This window comes from Ips typographus, linkage group LG6 (genome assembly GCF_016097725.1).
Source record: "Ips typographus isolate SLU linkage group LG6, UJ_Ityp_2.0, whole genome shotgun sequence".
NCBI lineage: Eukaryota > Metazoa > Arthropoda > Insecta > Coleoptera > Curculionidae > Ips > Ips typographus.
This window is the reverse complement of record NC_138427.1, coordinates 9,333,675-9,354,288: the sequence shown is the minus strand read 5'-3', so window position 1 is coordinate 9,354,288 and position 20,614 is coordinate 9,333,675. Positions and strand designations below refer to the sequence as shown.

Genomic DNA, 20,614 nt, shown 5'->3' with positions numbered 1-20,614 from the left:
ATTTGTGATCATGACTTATTGCCAATTCGTTTACTCCCTTCTAGTGCTCTTCAACGTTGTTGCCCTTAACAAACGGACAATACATCATGGGCACGTCAAATCGAACAACGGAGCCAGCGAACAGCTCATTTAAAGTCGATGCCAAACACCATGTTCACTTTGAAAAGCTAATTTGCGAACAGTCCTCCATATAAAATTCACCATGAACCAGGCAAAAGTTACGCGTGAATAAAGCCGTTTCCTTTTGCGATATGCCATCGAAAGGGTCCAAACCTCTCAATCATTCGGGCCTTTAAGAAGCCCTGACGGTTCTGGCCGTGGTCTTACCTCTTACACCATGTCAATTCGTCATTTGTGTATATTTTTGTTGGCTTTTGAATGCCGAGTGGCAATTAGCAGATCGATCATGTTTTCTGCCACGGATAGATTTGTTGGTCTGATTAAAAAAAAGGGCTCCGACATCCACCTATATAACACAAGATGGATTTCAGTATCTTGAAAGGACAAAACATACCCCAGATGTTTACGACGTTGTTAAAAATATGTCTATTACTGTTTAGGTGTGTTGGAAAGTGTGGGGACACATGTCACCAAAGCCAGCCAGATTAACTGGCTCGTTTATTTGGATGAGACCCACCTGGGGCATCCAATTAAAGCACCTGATGTACTCTATACTAAGAATGGAGTGTATCGTACATTTTCTGAGCTTTTAATCTAATTGGACTTACTCTGTAAGCAAATTCCTAGTGAACTAACTTTCCAAAAGTGTTTTAAAAACTGGGAAACTTAACACTATATCTGTCAAAAAATCTACCCTCTCTGTTTCTTTTCCTGAATTCCGAGTTTTCTCTAGCGTTTGTTATTATTTAACTTTGATAATATCGCTATGTTTGGCGTTTTAAGGGTGGAGACGCGTGTTTTCCACTTATTGAATCAATTAATGGTCGCCGAGGGTTCGAAATGCGCCTTCAAAAAAGACGAAAAAGACAAATTTTCCATGTGTGTGTTGTAACGACCCAGGGCCATAACGAGTGTTTTATTATACACTCCCGCTTTCCCTTCATTATTATTAAGCCACCCTCAAGTCAGTGCAGTATCACAGGTTTCCGGTATAAACCATGGACAATTTTATCACCCACGTGGTCTACGAATAATAGCTCGAATTTACCAAGTAGGGCAGTAAACTAATAAAACTGCCCCAGTAAAGCCTAAAAATGGGTCACCACTATTGTTTGGAATCTATTAAGGGTTGTCCCAACATTACATGGTCACCCGGTATAATGGAGAACAGTGAGGACCTCATGTGGTTCTCCAAGTATTAAACGGTCATAAATAATAATAAACTGTCGTCGTCCTTGTTGCACTTTGAAAAATTAGACTCAAAAGAAGACTGAATTCTTTTAAACCACTTAATTTTACTTGGTCACACTTTCAGCTTGAAAGTGAATAATTTTAATTGTCACATAGGAATTTTCAGTCTTTCTATTCTGATGTAAATTATTCACAAGTATTTTCCATTAAGGTTTTTCGGAGGTAAACGGTCTCAAATCATTAAAATTCTTCTATATTTAACAAATTAATGTAGTTTTTTAGTTCGACGCAGTGTAGTGACGAATAATTGTCGTTCCTTTTCTATTACATGTGAACTGAGCGAAATGCAAATTTGACGTCACTGACGTAGGCCATTTACGATTTTTTTATTGCGAGAATGTTCGTGCTGCGAAGGGCCACAATGTGTCATCTGATCAACATATTTAAAAAACAAACCGGTGTCACGTGACACATTGTCAAATGACTTGACGGAGTGTACAACGGCGATATATGAACGCAAACTTATGCGCGACGCCATCTATTTTAGCCTTAGATCCGTTTTCGAAGTAAGTAATTTTAATTATTTTCGTTGCATTGTATTTATAACGCATTGTATGCATTTTAGTATGTTTTAGTGATACTCTCATAAGAAACAGATTGATAATTTATTCATAGAGAAAAAATACATTACTGCATTGACACGGGACAATATCAGAAACTTACAACGACAAAAATATGTCTGGTTCGACAGACCTAACCTAACCTAACCCAACCACAAAATATCAAATAAAATCTTGAAAATTAATCTAGAGTAAGACCTAAGTGAATTTCAATATGACGTCACCGTTAATGACGTCATGACCACTTCTCCTGGGACAGAAATTACCGCCATTTGCCCCGTAGTACTTTAAGCCTAAAGTTTGGTTCAGACTGTGACAATACAAGTGAAAAAAGTCACAGTCTGGACTAAAGTACGACGGTGCAAATGGCGGATATAGTATTACAAACTTTTCTTGTTTTGACAAATGACATTAGTGACAGTGACATGCCAACTTGATATAATAGTCGTTTTTGAAAGTGATTTCGAAAGTGAAAATTTAAAATATTTTTGAATCCCTTAAATTTTTTGTAAATGATTACATATTATTAATGTATTTTTAACTTTACAGTTTTTGACGATTTTATTCTCCGAAAACCGGAAGATAAACGGTTTTTCAACCAGATATAGCCAACGTCCTTTCTTATAGTGGTTCACCCGGTACAAAGAAATCACAGGCTATTAGGCATGAAGAAACACTAGTCGTCCTGTTAGCAATATGAAACCTAAAAGTGGACGCTATACACAGTAATTGGATTGCAGACGGACAGGTAAAAAGATAGGAATAATAGAGATTTACTACTATCTTGTATAAATTCTAGTATCTAAAAGGGTGTTTGTACCCTGAGTAAGACTATCCGTTTTGAATCCAAACATCTGAATGATTTTCTGTTTAAAGCCAAAATCGTAAAGTCATTTAAATGGGTACAAACCTAAACTAAACAATTGGGCACAAACCTGCAAATGGATGTTGGTATACGTATAAAAGCACAAGAAGGTCGAACGTGGACGTTTTCGAACAATGGCGAGACAATATAAAAATCCCGGGGATCATCTTGACATGATAATAACAGTTTGTCGGGGCCTCGGACGACATGTGGCTTTTTCGGAATTAGTCCGCTGAATGGTAACCTAATGACAAGTTCCGTTTGATGACTTTACTGTCCCCGTGCCCGTAAAGAATGTAGAAAAGTCGAACATCAGCAGATGTGACGCAAACTGCTCTATTATTGAAGTTTTACACGTATAGGGACAGATGAACAATACATTTTTATTGCTTTACAGTGACATTGTAGTAAAGGCACGCCACTGTCTTATATACATGGTGTATTACAAGAATTCCTGGTTATAATATGCCGGTCAGAGAGAATCTAATAATAATTCTGTCTGGGCATTGTCCACGACCGGCGGTATGTCATTTAAGCTAATTGAGTAAATAGGGGTGTTTTGAAAATATCGTCGATTAACAAACAAGGGGTGAAAAACGGAAGTGTTTCAAGTCATCCCGTGTCAGGATGCGGGTCCAGCTTTTATAATGGTTTTAATGCGCCATAGTTTAATTAACGGTTAATTAGGAAATTCGTGGGTGAGATTAAAGACTGACGTCCATATAGCGGCAAAATCACCGTAAAACTCAAAATGTCGTAATAAAAACTGAATTTAGGGTCCAGTGTCGGGTGACAATTAGACGGTGAACCAGAGACGAGCAACATCTGTCCAATAAGCGAAAACAACCCTCGTAAATGCGTAAATAAGGGATCGAGATCGAAATCCCTGGACGACCAATAACTATAAATATTTCGCAAATTGATATCCGACACTCCATAGAAACTGAAGGATATTAAAAGTTTACTATTATCATTTTTTAACGCATTCGTTTGTTTGGCTAATTTTATTTACAATTTTTTGAATTTATAGAAGAAACTGCTGGCAGAATAGCAAATCAACGTCCTGATGATCAAAGCAAAAAAAAATCAGCTAAATGATTGACATTACGTGATGATAATAATAATAATCTTGATTTCAGAACTATGTTTACAACATATAATGATTTAACCTCAACGTAGCCCAAAGGGGACTGTCAATGTCTAAGATCTTACTTAAGACTAGTGTAGTATTCCTCTAAATCATGATTACCTGTAAAACAAGCCAGAGTAGAAGTAAATACCAATAAGTCATCAAAAACGGTAAATAGCAAAACAGTTAATAACAAATTAAACAATAAATGTCATGGAATATTTAACACACCGTGAATTTACACGTTTAGGCTAGTTTATGTATGATACATGTACATATAGGGTGTCTCAAATTAAATGGTTTTACATGGTAACTCCAAAACTAGCAAAAAGGTGCGGATTTCGCGAAACTGTGTGCTCGATTTTTGTGAAAGGAACGATGGAGCAGTCGTATTTTCGTCTTAGCTACAGGGTGAGTTTAAAAATATGACAAATTCGAACCTCCCAAGTGTTTTTCTCCAGATTTTCTTTTCTTAAAAATAACTTAGATAAACTGTCACGTCAATCAGGAGAGTGATTTTTTTGGTCATTTTCAAAACCTCACCATTTCGAAACAAATTGACAAATTTTAATGCGGTTTGGACTGTCATTGGGCTTGTTTTATTGGCTTTTTTCTAATTAAAAAAACGTTTGCTTTAACACACTCAATTGCCTTATGCAAGGGTGAAAGAAGTGAGCGCAAAAAAGTTAAGTTTTCAATTGACTAATAATTTTTTTGGTTTTGTTTTAATATAAGGAAGAGTTCCCATGTCTCAAGAAATATTGGTTTATCCCAAAAAAAATTGACATTACAATGCTCAAGCTCGAATTAAGTTATGGCAGCAGGTTTTAGGTGTCATTTTAGTTGGGTGTAGATTCAATATTATTTGATACATAATTTTTAAAGCAACCCCATAACGAATAAGATCGTACAGGGTGGCTAAAGACAATCAAATTGGGACAAGAACGAGTGTGCAAAAAAACTAATAAATGTTTTTAACTTTTTTCTGACATAGTAATTTGTTGTCTAGGGTATCACCTCGGGACGTTTTTGGGCGTTTCATAATTAACGTCATATGTCCGAAGAAATATCGATTTTTCCGGAAAATTGATAAAACACTGTTTAATCTTGTATTAAACCATATTAGCAGGTTTGTATCTATCATTCAAATGCCGTTGCATGTTAAACTGAACTGTATCTTGAAAACCAAGCACTTGCGGATGTTTATATGAAACTTTAGCCAATTAAATATGCCATGGAATCATCAATCATCCTTTCGTTTGTACATGATATTTAGGAACACCCTGTATAGCTAAATCTTCTGACAGTTTTGACACCTTATTCTCGTGACAATGAAGAAAATAATATCAGAAGCTTGATTTGTTAGGGAGATTTTGAAAAACATCATTTCACCTGTCCCATAGTAAGTATACAGGGTAATTCCGCTTAGCGACGTTTTAAAACGCACCCACAAGTTTGAAGAGACGATGACAAGTCAAATCCTCAAAATCGCCGACATTATATTGTGACTTTTAAATTGACTTTTCTGGCTGTTTATTGTTATACATTTCTATTATCCCAGAAAAATGGCAAAGGTGTGCCGTTTATTAGTTTTCGAAAAACATGAAAGGTGTCTAATTAACAATGGTAGGTATAGATTACAGGACCAGACTGGGCAAATTGTGCTGATCTTGTCGGGTAGTGGATATAGTTTACAGGTAGCTTTTTCAGGGTCAGGTCCTGGCATTGAAAGTAATCTGCGTGTCGAATGGTAAATGTCACTAAGCAGATATAAATGGAGGTGTTGTTCGTTTCAGAACGCCGCTGCAAAAAAGGCGAAATGGCAAAATAAGCCCCCGGTGACATCTTAATCTGTTCCCAAAGTCATTCTGATCTGATTAGTTTGGCGGAATTACCACCAGATTAAAGGGTTCCTAAATCCCATGGTAGGATATTTCTCTTTGTGCCAAACTGGTAACCCCCGCTGACTTGATTCAATTTTCTAACCGAAATCCCTCAAAAACACACACATATCAAACATTGTTCAAACTCCCTAATCACTTCGTGTTGACCAAACACATTATCCAAGGCAATCGAAGAAAAAATAGGGCCTAAATCGCGATTCCCGGCCCACTCCATCCCCTGGGCGTATTATTGAAATCAATATTAAAACGGTTTTAAATAAAGGCGTCGTTGTTTGATAGCACTAGACTGAAAAGGCGCCCCTTTGGCGCTCTAATCAGTTAGAAGAAAATCATTTTACGTTTCTACTGGTGGGAAAAATGTTGTGTTCATTGTTCCTGACCAGGGTTTAAGGGTCATCGAGCAACGATCTTTGCATAAAAATCGAGTCCTAATTAAACCGTCCATTCGTTTCAATCTCGTCAAATATGCGGGTGATTTCAATGAAGTCGAGTCCATTCAACAACAATCACCTACCGGGATTTCTTCCTTTGACTTTTTAGGGACCCGCATTTGACTTTTCTCGTTCTCACGCGGTTTCATATAATAATTAATTTTGATTAGAGTTTGCAAAATATTGTCACCCCCAACCATGTGGGCCCATAACATAATGATGTTCCTAGAAGCAGACTTTCTACCCAGGAGAAGAAATTTTCGGTGTTCTGAAGTTCTGGGAGTCAGAAGACCTTAAAAGAAGTTAACCCAAGATTAACCTAATCAAATTAGTTAATTTTAGGTCAATTTTTATCCATTGTAAACGTTTTTTTGAGATTTTTTTAAGATAACTTAAAAATTTTATTTTTTGACCAGGCCTGGACAAAACAGTGGAGAAAGGTCCATAGTAATTATAGAAAAATTTGGCCCGACCCCAATGAGTTTGGCTAAAATATCAAAAACTATCGTAAATTCACAACTATATCGATTTTTCTATTTTTTTATAACAAATTGCGATGTTGTCAATTTAGCAAGAGTAAAAACAATACAAATTATAATGAATAACACTCAGCAAACGTGAAATCTATACAAGAAATTTGCAAGTTTTTGATTGTCTATAAATGTAATATTATTAGTGGTTCTGTGGGTCAATTTCTTTATTTTTTATTTCTTATTTCTCCTTTTGTTGATGTAAACTAATAGCTGAAAAAAATTTGAATTTTGGTATAGCAACAATTCCAAAATCGGTAAAAATCGTAAATATCCATGTTTTTAACTCAATTTACGATAGTTTTTGATATTTTAGCCAAGCCCATTGGCGTCGCATTTTTCAAAAAGTCTTCCTTTGTCCTTATATCGAAGCTTGATCAAAAAATAAAAATTTTAAGATTCCTTAAAAAAAATTCGAAAAAATGATTCAATTGTAGATTATGTGTTAGGTAACCCAACCAAAATTGAGGTACCCTGACCATCCTAGAAATTTTGGCAAAAACTCAAAAAGTGCGATTTTCCTGAGCTTATGCTACTTCTCCGGGAGCTCTTAATGGCCGTTTGCCACTATTTGACACCCAATAAACCCAAAAGATACGTTTTTAAATAACCTTGGGTGGTGTTTGCATTGCCTGTCAGCATTGGTCCTAGTTTCTGTCAAAAAAGCAGCTTTTTTTGACCAATTACAAACTACCCACTGATGTGTTGAAATTTATGCAAATGCTGCACAGACAGCATTTTGTACAGGGTGTCTCAAATTCGATAGTTTTAAGGGGTGTCTCCAAAACTAGTATAGAAGGATGCAGTTGTACCTTCCACCAGCTGCCCTAGTTTCTGAGCTCTACAGGGTGATTTTGAAAATATGACAATTTGATGGAACTCCCCTCGGGTTTTCTTTATTATTCACGACGCAGAATAACTACTAAGTACTAATGGTTTCCTATAGACAATTTAACATATAGAATTCAAAGGTTCTAAAAAATGGCAATTTTTGTGAAATTTGGCGAATAATTCCACATTTAAAATAATAAACTAATATAAAGCTCGTTCATGCAGATTTTTCTTATTATATTACTCTTGTCCCATTGAAAACTTCTGCGATAGAAACACCTTACCCACCTTTGTTTTACTATTTTTACTATTACTATTTAACAAAAACGTTTTCCTTATAAAATACTACATTACATTTAAAAAAAATTATAAACTGTATAAAACTTCTATCGGTAAGAATTTCATCGCCATTCACTGCGCCGTCGTAGTCTGTTTATAAACTTTTCGGCCCCGATTTACAAAACAAACAAAAAAGCAACCCGAAACATTGTAAGCAAACAGTGGAAACACACCCGTCCTATGTAAACTAAACATTGGAAACGAAAGGGCCGGCCTTAAGGCGTGCTACGGCCAATGCTCCTTTGCGATTGGTCGACAATGATTGGTCGTCGAGTAGAAGGGAGAAAACTGACGAGATCCCCTTTTAACGCGACCAGAAGGTTCAGTTCTTGTAGCAACCTGGTTCAGTGAAGTGGTGTTTATCGTTCGATTATACAGTGCTTTGTACTACAAGTAAACATGATGGTGAAGTCGAGTTCAAAGTATGTAAACTTCTCTATTGAGTCCATCTTATCCATGTCCAAGGAAGAGGACGACATCAGCGGTGATGAAGTGTCCAGTCCTAGGCCTCCTGAAGATGTGACTCCCCCAAATAGTGATGCGGACTCTGAAAGTGACTTGGATATCACTGGTGATGGTGACGGTCCGATGGACTGCAGCTCCAAAACCTCTACATCTGAAGAAGGAAAAAAAGCCCACGAAAAGCCTACATTCAGCTACAACGCCTTAATCATGATGGCCATCAGAAACTCCCCAGCTAAACGACTAACTTTAAATGGAATCTACGAGTACATTATGACCAACTTTCCCTACTACAAAGAAAACAAACAAGGCTGGCAAAATTCGATCAGACACAATTTGAGTCTGAACAAATGCTTTGTGAAAGTACCTAGAGGTTTCGATGACCCCGGCAAAGGTAATTACTGGGTGCTGGACGATTCCGCTGACGACGTATTCATCGGCGGTACCACCGGAAAATTACGCAGAAGATCAACAGCCGCCTCCAAAGCACGACTAGCCGCCTTCAGAAGGAATCTTACCCTGTGCAACCCCTTACAAATGTTTATGCAGCAACAGCAACAGTTTTATCCGGCTAATCCGGGATATTGGCCGTACATGGCAACTGGACGTCCTACCATCGTCCGCCCAACGCCCATTACCCATCAGTATCTACCTCAATACGGAATGGTACCCCAACCACCCATGAGGATGGAACTTTTACCTGGAATGGACCTGAATGGAATGTTCCGGGCACCACATCCTTCTTTGTCTCCATCAAGTTCAGTGTCTTCCGGACCTAGTACGAGTCCGGTAATGATGCAGCCTAGAATGTAACATTCCAAAGAACCAATAACAGTAGCTACTATTCCTGTGATATTGAGGTATTGAGGCTTCATTGAGGTTATGGAACTTTTGTGCTGATGATCTCAAAAAATGCCAAGATTTTTCTTGTATATACAATGTATATTATTATTGATAGGTATAGATTTATTTAATACAAATGACAGTGATATTAGTTTTAAATTTATATAGGATATAAAAGTAGGTATATTATATAAATTATAATGTTTTGAATTTAGTTCAAGTACCTGTTTATTAAAATAAGAATTGTAGTAATTGTATTTTTTTATATTATCCTTTTGTCCTTTTGTGATACTGATGTTATCTGAACTAAAAAGTTTCAGTTTGGTTTTAGTAAAATATACTTGAATAATTATACCTACTTATTTGCCCTTAACACTTGATTTTTCTTTCACTATCTTTCCACCCTTTACAGGTTTGCTGCCAGGCAAACTTAATAACAAATATAATAAAAATCACTGCTTATAAATATAAGTAAGAAGACTGATTGACTAATAATACAAATAACCCGATAAAAGAGAAACAAAACTAACAAAGAGGAAATTAGAAAGTTCAACTTTAGAGATTCTTTTTAGGTTCAAATGGGGAAAGTTTTGGAGAATTTTATGACAAACTCATTCCCGGTTTTCAAATTGGATTTTTGAAACTATAATCATGTCTCAAGGGTATTAGTAGTGTAATATAGTAGTACAGTTTGGTATAATTTTAGTACAATCAGTTGTATACAAGAATGGCAAGAAATCTAATGCAGTTACAAAGAGTTTACTAAAAGTGTGCCTATACCCACTTATTATTACAAAAATATGGAGGACATTGTTGATACAATGCTTTTGTCTGCATAACTCTATTAAAATCAAAATAAGTGACGGCTGACAGTTAAGAAAAATCAAAATATGATCAATTTGATACCACTGAATATAAGTAAGTAAGTAAGGCAGAACGTTCTACAATTATTCCAGCCACCAAATGCAGAGACTTGAAATCTAATAAAATTCTTATACTATGTATAACCATGAGTACAAATTTTTATATAAATTCAATCTTTGACTCTAATTATAGAAAAAATGGGCTTTAAAATCCTCTTTTCTTTATTACATTCTGCGAAACATTTTGGTGAAAATAACTAACAATTTTTTCTTTGGCAGTTTTCTGATGATAAAACCCATAGAAACTGGTTTTAAAAACCCATAAAATCTATAAAAAGTTAAAAGGGCTGAAACTTTCTTAAACAAAAAAAAAATGAAAAACCAGCCAACTCTACTGATGGTAAAATACGATAATCAGAAATCCAACATCTCGTAGCAAATTAGCTTGATTTGAGGAATCTCGTCGTTGAATCGTCAATTACAATTCAGAGATGTATCGAATGATAATGTCGACGTTTCAAGGAGGGGGTCGAAAAGGGGGGTCGGCCGAAAGGGCGATAGGCCGCTTCCCGTTGCGATTGTCTTTTGTTCGGTCACGTAGATCCAGAGGAGTCCCGTTTGGGGCACGTGGCCCTCTTTAAACAAACATTTTAATATGCTCACTTCAGCGTATCGGTCTCTGAGCATCTCGAGGGGTCAATACCGATTCAGTTTCGATCACGTACAAAAGTTTTTCCAGGTCTTTTCTAGGAGCATTCAAAAATGTAAATCCGACCAGCTAATTGTAGGATATAGATGTTAGATGTGTCAGCCGCTTATTGAAAACAAACCGGCTGCTCCCATTCTCACCACCATCAACCACCGTGACAATCGAAGGGAAACTAACCAGTGGCGTACATACAACCGCCCTATTTTTTCTTTTACTAGCAATAGCTACACCTCGTTGTTAATCCTCCATTTGAGAGTGTTGTAAAAAACTTAGCTAATTTTATAAATTACATACACAGATGATAAAGGTAATTAAGTAGCAGTTGGACGTCACTGTTTTAAGGGCTAAAACTACTACACCTCAGGCCAAAACCGCGTATACCCGCATTGTTCACAGGGCGTAAAAATCGAAAGCCGGTATGTTTTGGATTGTTTAGGGTAGCTTCGAGCTGTTGCCCCTAAATAAAAGTATTTCATAAATCATATTTAAGGCCCATTGTACGTTGTGGACGGAATCTGTAACCAGAGTCAAACTGCCGACCAAAACGAGGGACGATTCAATGTTCAAGGGGGAAACATCTTATTTACATATACACGGTGATCAGCCAATAACTCCGGGAGAATTAAAAACAAACACGCCATCACCATCGGGGCCGCGCTTTATCCACATCTCACCAATTCTTGTGTATTTTTTCAATTAAGCTCAATTTAGTTAATGTCTATAATATGAATCAACCGACAAGTCGTAAGTATTGAAAGAAGCACGTCAACGTTTATTTAATTCACCGTAATTGACCTGCAGGGCAACATCACCGACTAGGTCTACACCTACGTGATCCTCCATCAGAGTTTAGGTGTGTCGTGAATTACACTCTTATTATCAACAATGAGAACAAAACTGTATAAACAATTTGTTACACTACATAATGAGCTAAATCTTAATTTTTTTTGACAAAAAAATGTTGTAGAATAGTGCAACAACTGGATAAGTTGAAATTTACAGTTTTGATCACAAAGTATCCACTGTACTGAAATTTACGCAATTGTGGATAGTAGACCAATCACAAGCATTTATTTCTACAACTACAGCACCTTTGACATACTGAATCAAGGGCGTCGCCAAGGGGGAGCAGGTAGGGGCAGCTGCCCCCCAGAAATTCAAAAAAGTAATATCAATGAAAATGTACAGGATTTTCATAATAAAATAGTCGACAAATTTACGAAAAACCGAAGGATTTGGATTATGTTTCAATTGATATAATCAGGAAATAGGTCTCACTGAACATGTTTCTTGCATTTTTAAATAAAATACCATTTTCCCATCTCCTATTCCATATCAACATGTCCCCCTAGGTTGAATCACACACACCCTTTGCAGACATGTTTCAATTATACAGGGTGGTCCAGTTTTAAGTGTCAATAATTCACCATTTGATAGCCAATCAAAAAATAAGTTGACTTGCATTATGTCATTTTTCTGAAAAAGGTTTCCTAAGGAAGATACAGTCCTCCAAATTTCAATTTAAAAAATCGTTTTATAGTTTAAAACTGAACATCCAAGCCTTGTGAAAGTCCAAATTTGTACTGAATAGTCTAAAAACTTTTTTACTACTAGGAATAGTCTTATGATTCGCTTTCTTAGACTGCCATCCTGGTTGAGTGTCTGAAACTGGCATTCAAGAACTAAAAAAAGTCCGGAAATCAAGACAAAGATTGTATTGTGCATGAAACTCATTTTTTACTACTAAAAATAATATAAAAGTTGACTTTTAATGCTAGAACTGACTTTACTAGGACTAAAGAGAGTCCAAAAGTATATTTTCAAGACTTTAATTGGTGTACAACTGAATTTTCTGGACTGGACAACAAGTCTAGAAGTAAATTAAATTTTCGGACTATTTTATTTCTAAAAATTAGTTCTCAAGACTATTATTGTAGCATTTGGTACCAAAATTTTTTACTTTTATTACTGAAGAAACTTCACTTTTGGAAATAGTCTTAAACTCGATTTTTCAGTCTTAAATAGCACTAAAAACAGTCTGAATTTCTTAGAGATGCTTCAATTTATTGCACCTATGAGTGTAGAAGTCAATTTAATAGTGAAGAAGCTTGAAATAACATTTTCAAGACTATGGTCAGTGGACAAACTGGCTTTTAGGCCTGATAAGTCAAAAACTTTGTAAAGATAATCTTGAAACTCGATTTGAGGCACTGAAAACAGCCTTAAAACACTAAAAACAGTCTAGTTTATTAAGAAATACCCGAATTTTTAGCACTGAGGTGTCTAGAAGTCGATTTAATAGTGACAAAGCTTCGAATGCCATTTTAAGTCTATGAAGAATGTAAAAATTGTTTTTTAAGTTTGCTATGTCAATAACTTGGTGAAGATAGTCTTGAAACTCGATTTTCCAAGCTGAAAGCAGTTTTTAAAGCACTAAAAATAGTCCAGAATTCGAAGAAAATGAAAAGCAAAGTAAAAAGCACGAAAAGTTCGTTTTTAAGACAATTTTTATGAATCTAATGTCAATGTCCTGCATCTAAGACTATTTTCAAGACTAAAATATTGAAATTTGTCTTCAAATTATGAAAACTTACTTCAAATGCAAATTTTAAGCTTCTGATGTCACTTTTCATTAGTTCAGTCACATTTTGGGGTTGAAGTGAATTTTTAAGGTTTAAATGTATGAATTTGTAGTAACAAATTCTTGAAAAATTACTTAGTTTTTATGTCTACAAGTCAATTTTTTTTTGATTTGATCAATATTGCTCCAACGGTCTGACAGTTATGACAAAAAAAAACGATTTTTTAAACAGAAATTTGAAGGACTGTATTTTCCTTAAGAAGCACTTTTCAGGAAAATTACATAATGAATGTCAACTTATTTTTTAATTGGCTATGGATTGGTGAATTATGGACATTTAAAACTGGACCACCCTGTATGATCGATAAAAATTAGAGACTAAAATGTTAGTTTCCCACCAAAGTGGTACCGCATAACACTTTATAGGTACGCATTACAAACAAAAGGGCTTTTAAAGGATCGTAAAGGTCGAACTTAAGGCTGGCATCACAACAATAACATACGTGCGCTGGCAGTACCGCGATACGACGTCCGACGATCTGATAAAGTCGCGGTACGACTTAATCTTCGAGGGTACCGGTTCAATCAATATTAAATGCGGAGGTTAAAACGTCTTTAGAAAGCGGTGATGTACAAAGCTGTACGCCCGTCAGATCTTCGGTTTCGATGATGAAGAAAACACTTGGATAGAAAAGAAGTTACGTGTAATTTGCTCTTTTTATTGGTGCTGCTTCTACCAGAAGAAGGGTTTTTAATGGGTTTACAAAAAATCAAAAAAATCTATGGTTGCTTTATACCAGATTATGGTACATCTGGCTGATTTGGACGTATAAAGCTGCTCGTCTTGATGATGTGTCGGATTATAACATTTTTGGGCTGTTATGACGAGGCCGTAATCAACTGTCACATAATAACCCCGGTAAAGTGATTTGCATAAATTAGGTGTTTTTTTTTCGGGGACCAGTTTTCTAATCTTCTGGAATAGCCCCAGTCCGTATTTATACTTATTGCGGACGTCTTATATTGTTTTTAGTTGGTTTCTTCACTTAACCAATTAAGATGCAGCACAGGAAGTGGGGTCATAATATTTATTTTAACTCGTGCTTGGTTCATTACGAAACTCACCAAATGCCGTTCAATTTAATCCAGTGAATTAAATAATTGACCTCTCGTATATGTGTGTGTGTATGTAACGTCTGACTGGACTTCTTAAGGTTAGATGAGTCTGTTCTATTTTGGGTTAGGTTAGGCGGTTTTTGGAGAAAGTCACAACTTTTCAAAAATTGGAAAAATGACACTTTTAGTAAAAATTTTTATTTTGCCCCATAAAGGCCTTAGGTGAAATTAACAATTTGAACTTTTCGAAAATTGGAAAAATGACAGTTATTGTGAAAATCTTCAATTTTTTTTTCTGCTCCAAAAGTGTTCCAGATTCATGTGAACCAAGCTTTATACAACTACAGGGTGATTCAGTGGTAAGCTGCTGTGCTCTGGTAACATCAGTCCGTATCAGGCGGTTAATTTTTAACAATTTAACATTATATCAAAACAGCTGTATGTGTCTCGCCAGTCCACTTGACCCCAGCACGAGACTCGAAAAAGATGCCGAAGAACCGCATTTCGTGCATAACTTAGTAATTTGGTTGATGATCTTTTATGCAATCAGCTGGATTAGGGCAGATTCTTAATGAACTGTTATACGACTCATTAAAATGTTTAGTTAATTTTGTAAGAGGGTATTTCACGGTTCATTCAGTTCGTCATTCTACAGAACCGTTTTCAATTATTAACAGCAAAAAGTGTGATTTTTACTGAAGTCAGAGTCAATTTTTGTAAACTTGTGACCAAAAGTTGAACGTGCTTTTTACTCCATTATTTACAACAGTGAAACAGACAATTTTTGAGTATGACAGAGAAAATACTCTATTATGCTGAGACTGTAGGAGGAGAAGTCCCTCCAGCTTTTCCGCCACTGTTTACAAAGATCAGCACAAACTGGTGCCCTTCCCTATATAATTGGTTCAATTTCTGGAATGGCGTTATCCAGCTACGTCAGCAGGATCGCGTAGCGCTCAGCTGCGGTCGTAGCTGCCAACTCGCCAACTCTGTATCAACAATTATACCGAAACAGTCGACGATGTTTCTTTGTTTGTTGTCTGGAAACAGTTACACAGTGGCGTATCACTACCATATCACCCATCCGGGACTGAAACACTTTAATTATTCTCAATCAAACCATAAAGCATCGGTTGATGTACGATTGGTAGCCAATCGCACGAACAAACAGAAACCTTTTTCGTAAAATCGATAAAGATGTCGTGGAAATAAATACGCGAAATCCACCAATGACAATAAGAAATGGCCCGTTGACATTAATGGTGATGAGATATGTAAATTGGAGGATCCTCGAAGCAGCGGCATACTGTCATCGGCCTAAAGGTGTGATATGTCTACGTAAATGAGATATGCCCCTTAATTTAATCCTTTTTATAAAAGAGTCGTAAATCGGTGGTTGAGCGCGGGGGGTACCCCGTGGAACCCTCGCGGTGACGTCACGCTGGCGTGGGTGTCGGCAAGGTAGCGACCAGGTGGATCGCGGTTCGATGATGGGTGCCTTATGTGAAATCGTAAATCTTCTAGTCAGAGGCGTTTTTTGCTTATCTATTGACTCAAACCCATGAAAAAATAAAAAAAATTGTCCATTACATTTCTGGTCCATTTCTGGTAAATTTAAAATTGCAAATCTTTCAGGAAAATATGAAGAAAAGTGGGAAGAACTTGTCATAAATGATGATACTAGGTCAAATCATAGTATGTCATTTAAAATAATGTCGTTGTTGTTTAACGCTTCATGGGTTGTAATTCTTAACAAATTTAAGGCTTATCATAGACGTTTCACTTAGGTAACGTAGCTTTGCAGAATTTTTGAACGATCTGACACTTTTAAAGTCATACTTGTCAAAAACGACTATTTTCTGCAAAAGCAGTTAACAAAGATCACAGTGTTGTTCCTCCTGTTGTTCTGGAAAAAGGTGTGATCCTTTAATATATGGAAGAATATGTCAAAAACGAGGGGAGTTAAAGAGAATATTACAAAACAGACCACAGTTCAACAGTTCAAAAAGTTCACAGTTCAAGTGTACAAAAGATACCAATCAGGCTTTCTGTTCAAGTAGTCACGTGATCAAAACTCGAACGACATCTGTTTTGACAGACTAGCACATGTCACTGGAATAGAAAGTTTTTTATCTTTGTCGCTAATTTGTTTCTTTCCTAGTTCTCTATATTTATATGCTCAAAGGTGTATTTTAAAAATAACTCTGATAATGATCTATAAAGACGTCGAAATGTTGGTTGTCTCTCTAAAGGAGTGACTGCATTACTGTCAAAAACTCGCTAATCTACTGATGTGAAAAAATGTTGTCTGATTTTCGAAATTTGACTATCATGTGACCAAACAAAACTTGGAAGCTCAACAATTATTCTCTTTTCATGACTAATGTCAAATGTCAGTTGTCACGTTGCCAAATAGTACTATAGATTAATTTCAGAAATAGGTAGGTGTATGTATTGACTTTGTCACGTGATTGTCAACTTTCGAAAATCGGACTGTATACGAGTATAATCATAGAGGCAATATCCATTTTCTTTCGGTTTATGATTTGAAAAGTCACGTGATCTTTGTGCTATTTTTCAATCAGGGTATCATGTGATTTTTAGATCATAAGCAAATCTCAGAAACCATACAAGATAACCAATTGATTTGTATACCGAAGCACCAAGAGGCCTTCCTGGGGATGGCCTGGTGTCAGACAAATCCTAGGCAGAAAGAAAACCCCTGGCAAATTGTCCCATAAAGGGAGCAAAAACCATATTCTCCTAGTAAGATATTCAGGAAGGAATTTCAGAAATAGGTCGAGAATCGAACTGTATAATTATGATAGAGACAATATCCGTTTTTTTTTGGTTTATGATTTCAAAAGTCATGTGATCTTCGTGCTATTTTGCAATCATGTGATTTTTAGATCAAAACGCGCTTAGATCCGAAATATTTGGTTGAAAGAAAGCGCCTATAGAAAAATATTTTTCTAGTTATTATATTCTTGAAAGTTTGAATGTTTTTTTGGATCTTACGAGTTCTGTTTTGATATGATGGGGTACGCCCCTGATCGGAATAAAACGAATGCATTTCCGTCGATACGTCGAGTTAGATATGTGAATGTTTCGTGTTTGGCTGGTATTAATTTGGTGTAAACGTGTTGATACGGTACCGCCCGCTGCGCAGCTCGGACACCTGATGAATTCGTCAGAGCTGCGCAGCTGATTAAAAAAGAGAGAATTGTTGGACATAAACCAACACCGCTATATTTATGGTAATAAAGAAAACTGCAAGGGACCCCGATGCAAAAACCGATGACTTATGAAAATTGGAATTGCCACTCCGGACGGAATTCATTTATCAACTAATCCTGCGCCGTATATTTCGCCACAAACTATCGGCAGTTAATTTTCTTACATTGCACTCGATATCTCGTTTAAATTATTATAAAGTTGCATAAATCGGGGACAAATGAGATCGATTATCGGACACTGCCAAGAGTAATGAACACGGTGGTCGGGACTTCGCCCACCAACAGTTAAGCACCAAAGTAAACAAGCCAGTATTTTGACTAGCCGAGCTTAACCAACGACTATTGCTAATCTCCAAAAAGGACTGCCGCCTGCTATTTTTCGAAAATCTAAACTCGCCAAATTACCCAAACATCTTTTAAGGGGCCGACCAAAATATTATACTTATACATACTTTTGGTTGAATTTCTTGAACCGGAAGGAACCAAACGATATTGTTTTCCTTAGCGGTACTGTTGGTCCTTTCATGGGCGGCCAATATGTTTACCTAAATAACGGATTAAACTAACGCTTTCACAATGGAGGATTTATGTTCTTTTCATCTATTTTGCGCTTTTTGCCTTACATTTCTGATCATCCGTAAGGAATACACACTGTACCGTTAGCAGCCTGTTCAAAAGACTTTTTTCCTCCAAGTTTACCAGAAAACTGTTGGGTAAATATGCTATTATTCTCTGAAAAATCGTTGATTTATTATAATAACTTAATCAAAGTACAGATTATAATGTTTCAAAAACGTTTTCATTATTAGACTTCAATCCAGAAAATAAACCTGCGTTATTTTAGTTTTACAACAATTTTTAGTATACCTGGAAGGTAGGACTTACCAACGCTATAAGTATGTTTCCTGTAGCAAAATCTATATCTATAATCAATTGTTTTCCCTTCCTAAGAATTGTTTGAGATTGCGACTCTGTTTAGGGTTAAATTAGCCACCTTAAAGTCACGTGACTATATTTAAGTCATATTACTGTTTTCAATCATCAAATTCAGTTACGACGTTGACTTATTTCAAACATTGAATCATATCTTGAACGTACGAAGGATTTTAAAGTGAATATGGCAACCTGGCGCCTGCAACGACATTAGAATGTGATTCGGTGAATAATAAGAACAAGTATCAGTTAAGTTAGCAACTTAAATTAGTTGAATTTGTGTTGAATTGAGTGTGAATTTGTGAAAAACATCAGATTGATTATCGTCACTGATCAACAGTTACAGACGCCATACTGAACGATTTTTGTCTCCCACTTTGGTTGCTTATGCTCCTTTCTGCTATATTTTTTTTCATTGCATATAAGACATACGTCCATACATATTTTGTTTCGCTCAGTTTGCTGTGAGCAGAAGAGAAACGGGACAAGTGGCCTTTTCTACGTCACATGGAACTTTTTCGTATATGGTGTACCAAATAACTGAACCTTTTGCATGCTTGCTATACTGAAATATTTCAATACAAATTTGACACACCCGAATTTACTATTTTAGTTAAGGCACTCCTTCTACAAAAGTCAGACTGTAACAATACCAGCAAAGATCAATTTATCAATTGAAGCGTTCGTGGGTTTTCTCAAGGATCGTTTTAGTGTATTGCTTTGTTGATACACTTATTTGGCAATTTTCGCTCGTAACCAGCATTGTCCAGAACAATTTAATATACTTGACAACATAATGGGCGCTATATAATGCTAGATGTTTTGTGTCTTTAAATTGTCTCAAATTGCTCCGGCACTTTGTTTGTTTGCATCATATTTCCGTTACCAGAAAAGAACGCTTATCTTGTCCTCTGTCTGTTCAAAAATTGTGCAAAGGTAACCAGACAAAGGTGCGTTGATTAGGAAATTGCAAGAAAATCGGATTAGGGTCAGATGACCATTCAGATGATTAGTCCCTTGTGGCCAGTAGGCGTGCTGTAATCTTAAACTCCAAATTGGGTTCCTAATGCGATTACCTCGGAGATGCTGGTGGTCAGGGCTCTTACATGGAATAACCAGCATAGTGGAGATTCAAATTTGTCATTCGATCAAAAGACGGATCAAAAGAGTTTTAGCGACAGGAAACGCGGAACATTTGCTTATCTATTTGCGTTCTCAAAGGAATTAAAATATTTATTGATAGTAGCTGTATCTTTGATGGTTTCTAGTTCTCGTAAGTGTTTACGTCTCATCAAAATAATCCGACTTTGCCTTTGGGGCTCTTTCTGTTTATTTACCGAAGATAAAAGACTTAATCGGTGCTTTTAAGTAATCAAACATATCATCCTTCATCAGGAAAAAAGTTATTTACCGCCGTTCCATAGTGGCGTTTGTCAGTATACGTTTTAATAGCGTCTGTTTATGACTGTAACCTAAACACAGACGGGTGGCAGGAAAACCAGGTTTAATATTATTAATTAACACTCTTCCTGAATTCCCTGGTTCGCACACCCTTTTATCATATCCACTAGATCCGTACACACTGATACGTTTCTAATACGAAAATGGTTAGATGGCATAACAAGTTTATTATTTGTTTGCAGAAAATACAAGGGAGGAGGCCGCTGACAGCCATTTCAAAAAAGGAAAATGTTATCTTACTAAGTTGATCGTAAAATTACAAAAACTAAGCAACCCAATACTTTTGTGTCCGGGCATTGTGCGTTTGTTTGTATCAGACCTATTATCTATACAACCTCGCATTAAGGATATTTTGTTACCAGAGGGCTATTCAAGCCAAAAACGGTACAGTTGCACTTTTGTACGTTACTGGGGTAGAAATGTAGATTTCCCTTCTGACCATGTGAATTA

The 20,614-nt window shown here is 36.3% G+C and overlaps 1 protein-coding gene and 2 long non-coding RNA genes across 3 annotated transcripts in view; all 3 read left to right on the top strand.

Moving 5' to 3' along the window:
• LOC145730313 (uncharacterized) overlaps nt 1-20,614 on the top strand; it is a 61,551-nt gene that overhangs the window by 28,331 nt on the left and 12,606 nt on the right. The window lies entirely within an intron of this gene.
• LOC145730697 (uncharacterized) lies at nt 1,849-3,247 on the top strand. Its single transcript, XR_014178660.1, has 3 exons — nt 1,849-1,877; nt 2,481-2,679; nt 2,731-3,247. It is a non-coding gene; the product is annotated as an uncharacterized LOC145730697 (long non-coding RNA).
• LOC145730303 (forkhead box protein fkh-2-like) lies at nt 8,208-9,638 on the top strand. Its single transcript, XM_081981471.1, has one exon. The coding sequence runs from the start codon at nt 8,360-8,362 to the stop codon at nt 9,233-9,235; it is 876 nt and encodes a 291-aa protein (XP_081837597.1). The 5' UTR covers nt 8,208-8,359; the 3' UTR covers nt 9,236-9,638.